The sequence below is a fragment of the Lepus europaeus genome, chromosome 3 (genome assembly GCF_033115175.1).
Source record: "Lepus europaeus isolate LE1 chromosome 3, mLepTim1.pri, whole genome shotgun sequence".
NCBI classification, from domain to species: domain Eukaryota; kingdom Metazoa; phylum Chordata; class Mammalia; order Lagomorpha; family Leporidae; genus Lepus; species Lepus europaeus.
Genome location: NC_084829.1, coordinates 26,783,802 through 26,799,149, shown reverse-complemented (window position 1 = coordinate 26,799,149; position 15,348 = coordinate 26,783,802). Strand labels below are relative to the sequence as shown.

The 15,348-nt window shown below is 51.9% G+C and overlaps 1 protein-coding gene across 6 annotated transcripts in view; it reads right to left on the bottom strand.

The window, feature by feature from the left end:
- Positions 1-15,348, bottom strand: part of ATXN1 (ataxin 1) — a 453,250-nt gene that overhangs the window by 20,344 nt on the left and 417,558 nt on the right. For all 6 annotated transcript variants that reach the window (XM_062185423.1, XM_062185421.1, XM_062185434.1 and 3 more), the window contains one exon: positions 2,178-4,182. In XM_062185423.1, the coding sequence (XP_062041407.1) occupies positions 2,178-4,022 (1,845 nt within the window). In that variant the 5' untranslated portion in view covers positions 4,023-4,182. The remainder of the gene's footprint in view (positions 1-2,177; positions 4,183-15,348) is intronic.

The window sequence follows — 15,348 nt, the reverse complement described above, 5'->3', positions numbered from 1 at the left end:
ACTGGGGCCCTCTTTTGTTGCTTTCCCAGGCATGCTAATAGGGAGCTGGATCAGAATTGGTACAACCAGGACTTGAACTGGCACCCTGAAACGGGAAGGTGGCACTGCAGCTGGCTGCCTAACACTGCACCACAACACTGGCCCTGTTCTTTTTATTATTATCATCATCATCATCATCATTTTGAATAATTCTTTCTTGAGCCTTACCAAAGATATCTACAGTGATATCTCACCCTTAAGAAAGGGGCTAAAGGACCTCAGCAGGGCAGGCTGCCTGAGAGTGCACAGCCCGTGCTTCTCACAGTTCTGGAAAACACTTGGGGAAGCTGGTCTATGCCCTCCCTCATTTGATCTTTGAAAAAATATTCTAAGCAATTCTGGGACCACCCACGTGGAAGGCCTGGATGGAGTTCCTGGCTCCTGGCTTCAGCCTGGCCCAGCCCCTGCTTTTGCGGGCATTGGGGGAGTGAATTATGAGATAGAAAATCTTTTTCTGTGTCTCTTCCTCTATCTGTGCTGCTCTTCCAGATAAATAAATAAATCTTTAAAGCTGACTAATAAAAATACTCAAAGCCATTCAAACTCTACTCAGTTTTTCTGTTATTTTTTTCTTTGAATGTCCCAAATATCAGTTTTTCCCCAATTGTTTTCAACCCATGCCAGCAGGAGGCACTGTCGTTTCTGTGTCCTATAGTCCTGGGTGGACAACATATCCAGAGCGGAGGTTCCACAGCCATGGAACTTCCCAGCTGGGGATCAAGTCTGTTTGATTCCCAGAAACTTGGGCGGTGAAACTGCTGATTCACAAAAATGGGCTATGCAAGTGACTTGAGAGATGGCAAAAGGGTTGTCTGAAGGAGCCCGTGGAAATCAAGAGAGGGAATCACCTGTCCAGTTTCTAACATCACTCAGCAAGGCTGCAATTGGCTTTACCGGGCTGAGGAAGTCAGCTGGACACAGCCCTGGCTTCAGCCTCGTATTTTCTGATGCTTTAACATCTTGGGGCCTTGCTAAGCCCAGGGGGCCTGCCTCCCTGGGACTAGTTTATTCCTAGACACAGCCAGCAACTCACCTGGGAGTATGTTTTTCATAAGCAAATTGACTGATGCCACCACCTCCTATGTTGCTTCCGTCATGCCCAGGGCCACTAAGCCACTTGTCCCCCCCACCACAGGGCCAGCTCCCTCACAAGCAGGGCCGGCCCCCAACGGTCCCAGAGCCACTGAAGCTACTCATGCCAGCCAATCCTAAGCCTGTTTCTCCTGGCTCGCCTACTCCCTCCCCCGGAAATGGTACGAAAGCTCTTGCCCACGTTCGCCTCCTGCTCCCCTTGCTTCCTGGCATGGCCAGCTCCCCGCTCCTGCGATCTGGATGTACAACAAGCCACCCTTTCAACAAGTGTCATCTCTGGGACCGGCCCTGCCATTCCTCTGTTTTGAACATGGATATGGTGGCTTCTGCATGGGATGTCCTCACCTAGACAAGCAGCTCCGTCTTTTCCTGGTAAGGACAAGTGCAGGATGACTGCTAAATAAGCTTGCAGCCCCGCAGCCTTGCTCAGCCCAGGCTCCTCCTTCGAACCGCAGAACGCAAATGATGTTGTGATCTCTTAATTCTCCCCAGGATGGGATCATCCCTACTCTCAGAGGCAGCGAGCTTCATTGTTTGCAAACGACAGATACCAGGAGCAAGCAGGGCTTAACTTCCTTGAGGACACCGTTGGGAAAGGCCTGCTCTAAAGTCAAGGCAGAAATGAAACCCCTCAACTCTGCCTCGCAGAAGCAACTCTTAGGGCCCGAGTTGTGGTGCAATAGTTGAAGCCGCCACCTGCATCCCATATCAGGACACCGACTGGAGGCCTGGCTGCTCCACTTTGGATCCAGCTCCCTGCTAACATGCCTGGGAAAGCAGCAGAAGATGGCCCAAGTACCCAGGCCCCTGCCACCCATGTGGGAGACCTGGATGGAGCTCCTGGCCCAGCCCTGGCTGTTGTGGCCATCTGGGAAATGAACCAGCAGATGGAAGCTCTCTTTCTCTGTCATAGTGCCTTTCAAAAAAATATAAAAGAAAACCTTTGAAAAATAATAATTAAAAAAAAGAAGCAACTCCCGTTGCCCAGAGACGGCGACGCGGCGTGGTGGGGTGCGCCCCCTACCTGTGCAGCAGGTGAACGTTACCTGCGCTCGGTGCTCCCCCACTGCGAACTGGATCACCGCCACGCCTGGGCTGTGGCTGTCCTCGATCCTCTCCACAGTGCTCGAGTCGATCTTCAGGTCGTTGCTGATCTCCGCGCTCTGAATGAAGTCTTCCGTTTTCAAGTCCTCCACCTTCTTCAGCTCCCCGTTGGCCAACTGGATGATGGAACCTTTCATGAAGTAGGGGGGCAGCGTGGGCGGAGCCGCCGCGGGGGACGCCACCGACTGCACCACGGGCAGGTGGATCTGGGCCTGCACCATGGCCGGGTAGGCAGCCGGGGTGGCCAGGGCCTCGGGGCTGAAGTTCTCGCTCTTGGGGAGGGCAGTAGTGACGAAGGTGTGAGGGGGCACTGTAGCAAACTGGGGCGACGAGGTGACGATGGCAGAGGCTGCGCCCGACGCCTCCATGTCCGTGCTGCCGACCGGGATGAGCAGGGGCTGGGTGCCGGGGATCACCAGGTGCTGCGGCAGGCTGCCGGCGTAGGTGATTGCTTGCTGCTGGCCGCTCAGGTAGCCGATAACGGGGGGCTGCGTCCCTGCGTAGAAGGCCGTGGCTGGCAGTCCGACCGGGAGGGGCTCTGAAGCACTGGGCGTGGTCTGAATGACCGTGTGGGGTGACAGAGCGTAGGAGCGGTGGCCTGGCCTCCCCAGGTGCAGGTTGCCTTTGTCGTTGAGGGTGGAGGGCGAGGCCTCGCGGTGCGTGGCCTGCTGCACTTCTAGGTCTGTGGCGGGCGTGCTGCTGTTGGGCAGAGCCATCACAGAGGCCCGCACCCCTGGGGCATCTCGGCTGCTGTAGTCCGCGGGGCTGGGGTGGACCACCACGTGCCTGGACTCGTAGGGGTGCGCGACCGCCTTGCCCCCGGCTTTGCCCAGGCCCAAGTCGGCCGAGGACGGAACCCCGTACCGCCGGCTCTTCTCCATCTCCCCGTTGAGGACCTCCTTGGACTGGATGGACGGCTGCAGCCTGCCGCCCTCGGCCTTCTTGGTGGACTCCCGAGGGACAAAGTGACTGCCGGAGTCCGTGTATTGCACGACGACCTGGGAGGAGGGCCCCAGGGTGAGCGTGTGTGGGATCATCGTCGGATGGGGGTGGAGGTGGACGGGGATGGGCGGAGGAGAGGCCGGGCGCCCGGTGCTCTGCGGAGAACTGGAAATGTGGACGTACTGGTTCTGCTGGGTGGGCGGCGGGGACCCCGGGGTGACGAGCCCCGGTGCCCTGCCCAGGTGCTGCTGATGCTCAACCTTGTGTCCCGGGGGGGCCTGGCTCAGCCCTCCCATGTTGGACAGCAGAGTGGAGTAGGCCTCCAGCTGGGAGCGCTGGGATGGGGCGGTGGCGCCCGCCGCGGAGGCCACCACACTGGTGACGGAGTTGGCTGTGGGGGAGATCAGTTGTGACGGGATGAAGCCGGCGTAAGGGCCGCTGTACTGGGAGGAGCTGATGAACTGGAAGGTGTGTGGCAGGTGAGCGTACTGCACGGGGGACACGGGCGTCCCTGACTGCGGGGGAGGGTACGCCGCAGGCAGCGTGGTGGCCGCTGGGACCGACCTGGGAGCACTGGGTGGGGAGTAGTCCAGCCCAGTGGACAATGCTTTGTGTAAACCTATTCCCTGCTGTAAACCGAGCTCCACCGAGGTCCCTGCCGGCCCGTGCCTCCCGCCCCCGTGGCCTCGGCCGCCAGGATTGCCAGGGAGCCAGGCCACGGCCTCCGCCCTGTGGTTGTCACTGGGCGGCGCCGCAGCCTTCTCCTCGGACGGCCGGCTGGTGGCCGGGATCTCGCGTTTCTTGGGAGGCAGGCATTCATTGCTCCGCTCCTGCGTGGATTTCATCTTTCGCCGCCCTCCCTCCACGGTGACTGCTTCACTGGCTGGCTGGCTCGGATTTTAGTCTGATAAACGGAAAGTCACATTTGATTTCTGTAGGGGATCCAGGTTCTTCATGAGGAATCATCTCCCCCTGGGTGCACTCGGCCAGCGGCAGCTCTGGATTCTGGGCAGAGGACGAGGGAAGAGTGAGAAGGGTGGGGGAGAGGAGGAGGGGAGGAAGGAAGAAAAGGACATCAAAATATCAGCACTGGGACAAAACATTCTCAGCAAGATTAAGATTAAGCCTCGGGATTCAATATGAATTCCAAAAACCCAATTATGGCCCTCGCGTCATGGGGAATGGGAGGGGGGACATGAGCAAGGGGTAGCTTCACAGCACAAACTCTGGCATGGAGTCAGCTCCCCTGCGACACTCTCAGTACCCTCTCTCCTCCTCTCGGGGTTTCCCCCTGTCTTCTTAGAAGGTAGATGATGCGTTTCTCAAATTTCCTTTCCAGAAACGTCAGCTCCGTGCCTCACCTCTTCTTCCCCTGGCTGGAAGCCCACAAGGGAGAATGGCACCAGGGAGACTCTGCAGGACCTCAAGAGCCAGGCCCCGGGGAGGAGCGGCTACACAGCGCTGTCTCAATCAGTCCCTGGGTGTTACGTCCCAGAGCCACAATCCTGGAGGGTGCTCTCGGTCCACACTAGGCTCAGCAGTAATTCCCTCTTGCCTAACACACACACACACACCCCAACTCAAGAGAGGCAGCCTAGAATAATTCTGCTCTCGAGAAGTTTTTAAAAATGCCCAGTATAGCCACTCAGTTGCCAACAGAACGCCAAAAGAAATCTGTGAGACGGTTACAAAGCACTTTTGATTGCAGTTTAAAAAGCCAAGAACAATAACAAGCCTGATGCGTTCCAAGTTTCCTGAGGGTTACACGCCTGCTTTGTCCCTGTCTCCTGCCTGCTTCCCTTCCAAGCTGTCTCTGTATTTTCTCTGCACATCATCTCCTTTCTCCCTGCAAAAGGCCAACTCGCCGCCGATGCTAAAGATGGCACTTCTTGTAGATGCGTCACACCTGAGTGTGCAAACCTGGGCACACGGTGGAGCCCATACCGCTGGGACACTTGCCTCAGGCTCTCAGCGGCCTCTGAGCTCTAAGTCATCCCAATGGTAGGCGACCCAGTGCCTACCCGGCACGAGACGGAATGTTAGCAGAGCCAACACGGGACCACTGAACATGCCACAGAAGTGAGCGTTCCCCCCGCCCCAGCAGCAGCTGCACAGTGAGTGCTGCCCTATGCAGTAATACTGGGAGGAGCTCTGGGATAGGGTCGGAGACTTCTGGCAGTTCTCTCACTCTGACCCTCTTTTCTATGATCTGATTTTAAAACAAACACAAACACACAGCATCCTTCAGCATTCAACCCCGGTCCATGCTGATGCAATGGTGAGATCCCTGCTGCCACACCCCCTTCTCCGCCTCTGCTGTCCCTTCTTGCACTATCAAAGCCTCCTATAAGGCTTACACTGCCTCTTCCTAATCAGTAACATTCTGGGGGTAGCCAATGATTGACTGACTCTTTTTCATTTTGCTTCACCATCATCAATGGGTATCACCAAGAAATGATGCAACAAATGACAAGTGACACAGAGGATTCCCCAGCCTTAATGATTCTGACCATGCACGAAGGAAGATGAGGGCTAAAATTGTGTGTCTCAGGCCTGGCGCTGTGGTGCAGTGGGTTAAGCTGGTGCCTGAAGTAAATGGCATCCCATATGGGCACTGGTTTGAGTCCTGGTTGCTCCATGTCCAATCCAGCTCCCTGCTAATATACCTAGGAAAGCACTGGAAGATGGCCCAGATGTTTGGGTCCTTGTACCCATGTGGGTGACCCAGACAAGCTCCTGACTCCTGGCTTTGGTCTGGCCCAGTTGGAACCATTGTGGCCATTTGGGAAGTGAACCAGCAGATGGAAGCTTTCTCTCTTCCTTGCTTTCAAATAAATAAATAAATAGTTTAAAAAACAAACAAACAAAGAGATCTTGTGCCTTGGGGGCCATTGTTGTGGTACAGTAGGTTAAGCTGCCACCTGTGATGCTGGAATCCTACATCCTATATGGGAGCTGGTTCATGTCCCAGCTGCACCACTTCTGATCCAGCTCCTTGCTAATGGCCTGGGGAAAGAAGTGGAAGATGGCCCACATGTTTGAGCCCCTGCCACCCATGTGTGAGACCTCGAAGAAGCTCTTGGCTCCTGGCTTTGGCCTAGCCCAGCCATGAATGTCGCGGTTATCAGTGAGGGTGAACCAGAGGATGGAAGATCTGTCTCTCTCTTTCTCTGTCTCTCACTTTCTGCAACTCTGACTTTCAAACAGGTAAATAAATCTTTTTTTAAAAAAAATCTGTATCTCAACATCAAAGGACATGCCAATAAAAGGAATTCTCCTAGAAGGAGGCATATCTAAAGATGGAAACAGGGCCGGCATTGTGGCACAGCAGGTTACTCTGCTGCTCACAATGCTAGTGTCCCTTCTGAGCACTGGTTCGAGTCCTGGCTGCTCCATTTCTAACCCAGCTCCCTGCTAATGTGCCTGGGAAAGCAGCGAAAAATGGCCCAAGTGTTTGTGCCCTTGCACCCATGAGAGACCCAAACAGAGGTGTTGGCTCCTGGCTTGGGCCTGGTTCAGCCCCAGCCTTTGTGGCCATTTGGGGCATGAACCAGCAGATGGAGGATCCCTTTCTCTCTCTGTAACTCTGCCTTTCAAATACATAAATGAATCTTAAATAGAGAAAGAGAGAGAGATGGAAACAAAAACTAAGGCAAAAAGACCCAATGCTGAAGGAATGAAGAACTACAAGTGTCCAAGGGGTAATGCCAGTCACTGATCTCAGGCCTCTGTAACTCCAAACTGCCTTCCGAATGGCCTTTTAGAAAGAGCACAGTGCAAAATGCACACCCTGCAAATTCATTACAATTAGAACTTCAAAAGCACCCAAAGATGCCCCTTTTGACTGCCTTAAAAGTACTACTGCTAACCTTTTGTTTCAAGACTCAGTCTACAGGAAGGGACTCACAGAAGCTCCGGTTCCCAAACCAACTAGCAAGGAACACTCACTCAAAGAGAACTGTTCCATGCGCCCCCTGCTGGTTCTACAACAGCATTGCGCCAACACAACCCCATGGGATTTCATTACGGCTGTTCATGCAAGAGTGATATGTCAGAATGTGAAATGAGAGCATTTGCATATAGCAAGCCCAGCCAGTAAGGGAATAGGTTAATTAGCTCAAGGCAGTTCTAGGAGAGAAAAAGCAGCAGCATAAAAGTCCTTTTAAAGCCAAGTAAAATGTCAAACACATTCAGAAGAGGTCCATTAGCAATGCAAATGTAAAATTGCCTGTACAATTGAATGCACAATATACACAACTAGAAAACCCCTCCAAAGGTACTTCTTGAGGAACCAAGTTTTAGTACATTTGAAAAAGAATGCTGAGTTTGGTCTCAGGAGGATTGATGTGTGCTGCATATTTGAGAGATGCTGGCTGTTGGCCCTAAAGACCAACAGGCCTGGTTTTCTGTTAACCGCCAGGACAGAACCTCCTTAAAGCACAGATTCAAACTGATTCTCCGGGAAGTTGTGCACTGACAAGCAGCACCTTTGCCAGAGATTGCAATGTTATTATCAAAGACCCAGAGATTAACACAGAAGCTGGAGTGACCTGGACCAAATTGAGAAAATGCTCAACCCCTCCTGGGTCTACGGGTGGGACTACTGACCAGAGCAACACGGAGGAGGAGGGGCTCTCCGAGTCCAGAGGCTGCTCTGCTCTGAGCCCCCTGGGTTCTGGATTGTTTGCATCTTCCACCAGAGGGCGCCAGAGGAGATCGCCACAGCCCTGGTAGAGTAGGAAAACCAAGGCAAAGAGGAGGGAGAAGGGAACAAAACGGTGGGCTCTCTACTTTCAGGGTTGTACAGTTTGGATGCGGTTTGTTGCCTTGAATCAGGCAGGAATTTAATCCCTAAAGGCTTACGTTAATGGTGTTCAGAGGATGGAGACTTGCCTTGATTTTGGTGTGTAGAGGTGGGATTTGGTTTAGATGTGGTCATTAGGGTGGAGCCATGACTGAATCCTGGTGGCTTCTCTAAGTCAGACAGACCAGACACACACACATGGACGTGCACACTCCCTGCTCCTGCCCAGTGAGGCCCTGCACCTCCCTGGGACCATGGCAGCAAGAAAGCCCTCCAGGAAGTGACACAGCCAAGGGAAAACCTTGCAAAGAGCCTGAGCCATACTTTGGACTTTTAGCTCCCAACCTGTGAACTAAGTAAACCTCTTGTATATTTTTCTAAAGCAGTCTGCCTCAGGCAATCTGTTATAATAATGAGATACGGACTAGTGCAAGTGTCTCTTTAGTTACAGACAAATGGGCTCTTTGCCCGCCCTCTGCAGGGCCCCCTGCCACAACAGAATGACTTCTTTGACATGTGAGTCCACACACAATGATACACACATTAAGTGACCTGAGAACGCATGGGCAGATTGCACTGTGTCATCGTAATTACTGGGAAGGGAAAGGCAGCATGGGAGCTGGCAGGTGAATCAAGACAAGTATTTGGGGTTTACGACTTCTTGTTTGCTTGATAATGATCATTGCTCTGAATGGATCCACTGTAAGGCTCTTCATGCCTACATCTCTCTCTCTCTCATCAGCACTTCTACGCTTAAGTGCCGTGGTATATAAGGCCTTGCTGGTAAGCGTGGCCCTCGGAATGGCAACAGAGGATCTGCCAGAAGCTTGTGAAAAATGCAGAGTCTCAGGCCTCACCCAGATCTACTCATCCAGGATCTGCATTTTAAAATATGTCCACTAACTCACATGCACAGTGACCCTGGAGACACTTGGGCATAAGGTTACATTTTCTACCCCTAAATTCTTAGGCAAATTAACCATCTCAAACCTCTTCCTTAGGCACTGGGAACCCCAATGAGGTGCTCCCTGTAAATGAAGAGTTGAAGGAGCCCTGGAGATGAATGGCTGCTGCTTTAGGTGGGGCTCAGCTGTTTACTTTGGGGTCATCTAAGCTTAGAGACAGCACTAAAAACAAAAACCCTCTTTTCTCCTGGTTCTTCCAAAATCTATGGGAAAACATGGTTCAAAAAGGCCGTTAGTGTACACTTTACACACAACTTAAGCCTCCCAGGAATAGAAAAGAAATTTAATCAAGGAAATCCCACACTTAACATCTTCGCTAGGATTGCATTTCAAAAATTCTTTGGCTATTACCATGGATCTCTCTGGGAAATGATAGGAAAAGGAGACACTTCTGGGCTTTTATGTGGGAACATGGGGGTACTTCAAAAAGTGTGTGGGAAAACGGAATTAAAAGACAAGCTTCTTTTGGTGAAAAAACTGGAAATTCATGCTTAGTGTTTTTTTCACAATATGCATTTTCCAGGAAATTTTTGAAGACCTTTCAAAGAGATCCTCCAACTCCTAGTCTTATAAAGAAAACCAAGTACTTGGAATGGAAGATGCTTCTAGAATTTCATGTATACAAAGTGCTAACAGTGAATTCTCAGGCTGGGGCAGAAACTGGGTCACCCGGCCTACACGCAGGTCCTGTGTTTCTCAGATGACATGAACCCAGAACTGTCTGTCATGCATGGTCATGCATGAATAGGAACACAGCTGTAACTTTAAGATTTTATTTATTTATTTGAGAGGTAGAGTTACAGACAGTGAGAGGGAGAGACAGAGAGAAAGGTCTTCTGTCCACTGGTTCATTCCCCAAATGGCTGCAACAGCCAGAGCTGAGCCAATCCAAAGCCAGGAGTCAAGTGCTTCTTTTCAGTCTCCCACATGGGTGCAGGGATCCAAGCACTTGGGCCATCTTCTACTGCTTTCCCAGGCCACAGCAGAGAGCTGGATTGGAAGAGGAGCAGCAGGGACTAGAACCGGCACCCATATGGGATGCTGGTGCTGCAGGTGGAGGATTAACCCACTGCACCACGGCGCCGGCCCCTACAGTTGCAACTTTAAAGAGGAAGAAATGCAGACTGATGAGCTTGTATCAGCGCTGAAACAATGATACCATCACTCATGAAGCAGAATCACACACCGTGACAGTGGTGATAACTGGGATTCTCCCAGTCCTGCTTCACCAATCTCCTTCTATTTTTATTATATCGCTAACCTGGGAGATGGCTACACTGGCAGAAGGCATTTCAATTTGGTTAATCATTAAAAATTGCTCAAACTTTACATCCCTGGTGTACCCAGGATGGTGAAGACTGGGTTGGATGAACAAGCCTGGCCCAGAAGTGGATCACACATTCATTCAACAAACACTTCATTTCTAAAATGTACAGACCTAAATTTAGTAATGTCAGTGCGGAGCAAATGGTAGACCAGAATGCTAAGTTTAGTTTCATTCAGTTAAACATTTTATTAATGCTTTGGTTATCATTACTCGGAGGTAACAGAAGGCTAGAAGAGGTGCTTAATATGTTGTGATTAATATTCAAATATCTCCTCAGAAGCTGGCACCAATGGCTCAGAACCAAGAAAATTAAGATTAATGAGAACCAATGTAAATGCCTGCCCTTGACTTCAATAGCTCAATTAGCCCAGGAACAGGGTTGGAGAGATCTGGCTGAGGAATGATTAAATGAAAGAGCCAGGAATTTTTTGCTTGACTATACACTCCACACGAACCAACAGTTTGATAGGGGTCCTAGAAAGTTGGAAGAATTCTAAGCTTCATTTAAAAAAGGAAGTAAAGGAAGAAACCCCGCAGTCGTAGGCGGCCTTGGTAAACGCACAGACCCAGCACTGCCGGCAAATGGGGTTCGTCTGGCGGGGAGCAGTGGGGTCAGCAGAGGAGAGAAGCAGGCAAGTAACAGCCCGGGCGAGTGAGGAGGCATGGCCCTGGTACGATGAGAATTGCTGCAAATGGGCCGAGCTGTGCTATGGGGCAGGGTTGAGGCAGGCAGAGGCACAGGGACCCTCCCGTGACGGAGCTGCTTGCTCTGCATTAGCTCCTCACTATGAATACTTCCATCTCAGGGCAAGACGGCCTGATTGTAGGCCGGCCCTCCCTCCACGTTGTCTTGCTGTGTCCTCACTGAGGACTGTGTCTAACCTGGAGCTTCATGGGGCTGGTCTCTGGGTCCAAAACAAAGAGACTTCCAGGAGAATGGAAGGCCCCATCCAGGCCAGAAGCCACCAGAGAGGTGGACAGGGTCCTGGCGCATGGTGGGGAACACGCTGCCCAAGGGCCTCCACCACACACACTTGGTTTTCCTGCTGCTCATAGCCCCTGTGGCACAGGATCCTGCTCATCCTACAGTGTGGTGAGAAGACAGAAAGCAAGGGAAGACAGACACCTTGTAGGCCCTGCTAGAAATAGTGACAGGGGCCGGCGCTGTGGCGTAGAGGGTAAAGCTGCCGCTTCCAGTGCCAGCATCCCATAAGGGCACTGGTTCTAATCCCGGCTGCTCCACTTCTGATCCAGCTCTCTGCTATGGCCTATGAAAGCAGTGGAAGATGGCCCGAGTCCTTGGGCCTCTGTACCCACATGGAGTCCTGGAAAAGGTTCCTGGCTCCTGGCTTCGGATTGGCATAGCTCTAGCCATTGCAGCCAACTGATGAATGTACCAGTAGATGGAAGAACTCTCTCTCTCTAACTCTGACTTTCAAATAAATAAATAAATCTTTAAAAAAATAGTGACAAAAGTACTCAAGGCCCTAAGGTGACTATAGAGCTTAACTTTTAGCATGAATAAAACAGGGAAGTGGGGTTGCATGGGAGATCCTCAAGTTATGTCCATCTGGAACGTGTGACCATTTAGAAAGAAGGTCTTTGCAGATGCAATCAAGGGTCTTGAGAGGAGTACGCCCCAGGATTATCAGGCGGGTCCCATACTGAACGGACATCCTCAGGAGAGAGAGGCAGACAGTAATCTGAGGGATTCACAGACGACAAAGGCAGAGAGCTGACAATTATGCAGCAACACCTGGAGCAAGCAAAAGCATTCTCCCCAAGAGCCCCTGGTCCTGTCAACACCTTGCTGTTGGACCTCCGGCTTCCAGAAGTGCGAGCAGAGAGATTGCTGTGGTTTAAGCCATGGTGCTCATGGAAACTTATTACGGCAGCCCAAGGAAGAGAATACAAACAGCTCCCATTCATTGATCATCTACTACATGCCAATAACCTCATGTGAACACCTTGTGTTTTTAGATCGGAGCACTGAGGTTCCCAAGGCCGCACGGTGAGAACTGGGGATCGTTTTCTTGTTTCACTCAAGCTTAATTCCATCTGCCCAACAGTGACTCACTGGGTTGCACTATGGTGATGGCAGCCCGACAGCACGCAGCCCCATTTTTATCTTCCCTTGTAGAAGAGGAACTGAATGCGCAGAAGTAAGAACAGGGAAAGCTGTTGGGACAACCCCTGCACTGTGTGAGCCTAGCGAAGGCCTGTAGCCGGCGTGCACTTGGTGTCACGGGCTGCAGAGAGTAAGGAAGAGAGGTGTTTGTATCTCACAGTCAAGCAAGCGGGGGATCTGAGGCCCAGCACTGTGTTCAGTGCCACCCGTCCAGCTGTGATCCAGAGCCCAGCAGAGCTGAGACTGCAGGGGGCGCCCCCTGCACACGTTGGACTGAGCAAACTGTGGAGCCAACACGCTTTCTAAGCAGGCTCTCTCCTCTCCCTGTTGCTTCTGGAAAGCAAGCTCACATCTGCAGCCCAGCCCGGGCTCCCCTCGCTCGGTGGCAGTGATACACACCAAGCTGGCCTTCGTGGGCCAAGCAACGACCTGCCACTACCAGTAGGATTCCAGTGGAGCAAGAAAAGGCAGGAGAAAACGGGCTGCACCATTTGCGTTATCAGCACCACAAATAATACGCTTTTGGCTCTGTTCTTAATGAATAAAAATACATAAACCCACTCAAAATGCAGCCCATCTGTGGGCTTGAACGCTCGGCTCTGGGTCTGAGGCAGCAGTGCGTCCGGGGCAGGGTCATTCTGAGGTTGGAGGGGAAGCCTCCATTCTCACCGCTGCCCTGGTCAGGCTCTGCCCAAGTCCTCCACTGCCATATGGCTAACCCTCAACCCCCTGCAGCTGTCAGCGGGCTCCATGGCTTGCTACTCCCTGTTAGCACAATGCACAAATCAGTTTAGGGCAAAGCTTTGCTCCGGTTCCTGGCTTCCTCCAGTTCCTGCCCTAGTTCACGCGATAATACGAGTCCTGGGGAGGTCCTCAGCGGTGTGCGACCCCTGCTCCATCCTGTGCACAAGGTCCACATGACGGTGCAGAGGACGGGCCTGGACCAGGCCTGCAGTGGCGGGGCTGTGCCCTCCCTGGAGGCTGCTCACACAGAAAGTGTGGCGGCAGGGTCTCTGTCGCCAGAGGCCTCTGGCAGCCTGCCCATGCTGGAATTCCTGGAAAGACTCAAGGCGGGAAAATCACCATCTGGACCCCAACTGGTCCCCTGTGGATTGTCCCACAGAGGTTGAGCTGGAGTTTTTAAGAAAAGCTGGAAATGCCTTTCTGTGAGATCTTCCTGGTTCACTACGTAAGCAAATACCTCTCTGCTTTGAAGTGTGCTGCGTGCCGGAATACGCCCAGTCCTGTTTACCTGGTGCCTCTGGATGGAGGCTGGGGACAGTCGCACAGGTGCATCCCATGAGTCTTGCCCTCAGTGGCTCCACTCTGGTCTCCAGTAAGTTGTTTTAAGCAGAGAGAGAGACAGTGTGTGTGTGTATGTGTGTGTGTACTGCCTCTGTCCTTGACCTTATCCCAGGGCTGATGTGAGAAGGTAAAAGTGGCCAAGGCAGGAACCCTAGGGGCCAGGAGGACAAGAATCTGTTGTTTTTGAGTCTCGAGCAAACATTCTTCCCCCCACACTGACAGAGCTCACTGCAGAATTCACAAAGCATTTACTGTCCTTGCGAATTCAGAACACCAACATAAAATACTATCACCTCTAATGATGATAGGAAGCTAATACGCGAGTATTCCAACCACCACTGCTAGCAAGAACACAGTTTTTCAGGAGCAGGCTACAGTGTCAGAGTACAGACCTCTAACTGCTTAGGTATTTTTTTCTTTTAATGTAATTTTTATTTACAACTACACATACGGGGCCAGCGTGGCTCAGTGGGTTAAGCCACAGTCTGCAATGCTGGCATCCCCTATGGGAGCTGACTGGAGTCTGGCTGCTTCAATTCTGATCCAGCTCCCTGCTAATACACCTGAGAAGGCAGTGAAAGATGGCCCAAATGCTTGGGCCCCTGCACCCACATGGAAGACTCACATGGAGTTTTAGGCTCCTGGCTTCAGCCTGGCCCAGTCTGGGCTGCTGTGGCCCATTTGGGGAGTGAAACAGCAAATGGAAGATCTCTCTCTCTCTGTGACTCAGCCTTTCAAATAAATAAATAAATCTTAAAAAAAAATTACGCATGTGCTCCAGTCTAAAGAGGCAAGTATTTCAACACAAGTAGACTTTGTAATTAATATCTCTGCCCACGAAATGGGGAGGAATGGAAGTGCGCAATGCTGCACAGTGCACACCTTCAGCGAATAGAAGCTGACCCGCTCAACCCATCCGTGTTTTCCCATGGATTCCCAGGGGTCATCCCACTCGTCTGTCATTATTAGTCTCTCCCGGTTCCAAGAGGAAATCAATGTAACACCTTCAAACCATCCCTCCTTCAGACATCTGGTTTTTCTCACATCTGTGATTTACACAACAGAGAAAGGCATGGGTGTTTGAAAACTGATTTTTCCCCCTCTGGCTAGCAGACAGGGTTCTGTTTCTCATAGTTCCCAATGCACACGCCTCTCTGTTCCCACGGAGCAGCACGACCGCCAGTCCAGACACAGTGTGTGCCGAGCTAAGCCCGGGATTTCTTCGGAAGGGTTAAATGCAAGGCTTCTGTTCCACTCTGCCTGCTTTTCCACAATGCTGGTTACATGAGTAATTCCCAAGTGGCATGGTGGGGAGAAGCAGAACCTTCTTCCCACATCCCACAAGGGAAGGCGGCCAGCTGTCTCTCTGTACTCACTCTCTTAAGCTGTGCTGCACTCCACAAAGCATGGGGCCCGTGGTGGCTGGAGGAGGCTTCAACGGATCCACCAGCCAACCATGGGAAATGGGTTTCTGGGAGATCCAATGGTCCAGGTTGAGCCACAGAACATGAACACCCCCAGCAGCTTAGAGATGCTTTTCTGGAATGGATGCATTCTGGGAGCATCTTACAGCACTTCCTGAGGTCCAGACAATCCCGAGAGCAGCACGCCACTCCTTCAGGGAAGACACACAGCAGCTTCC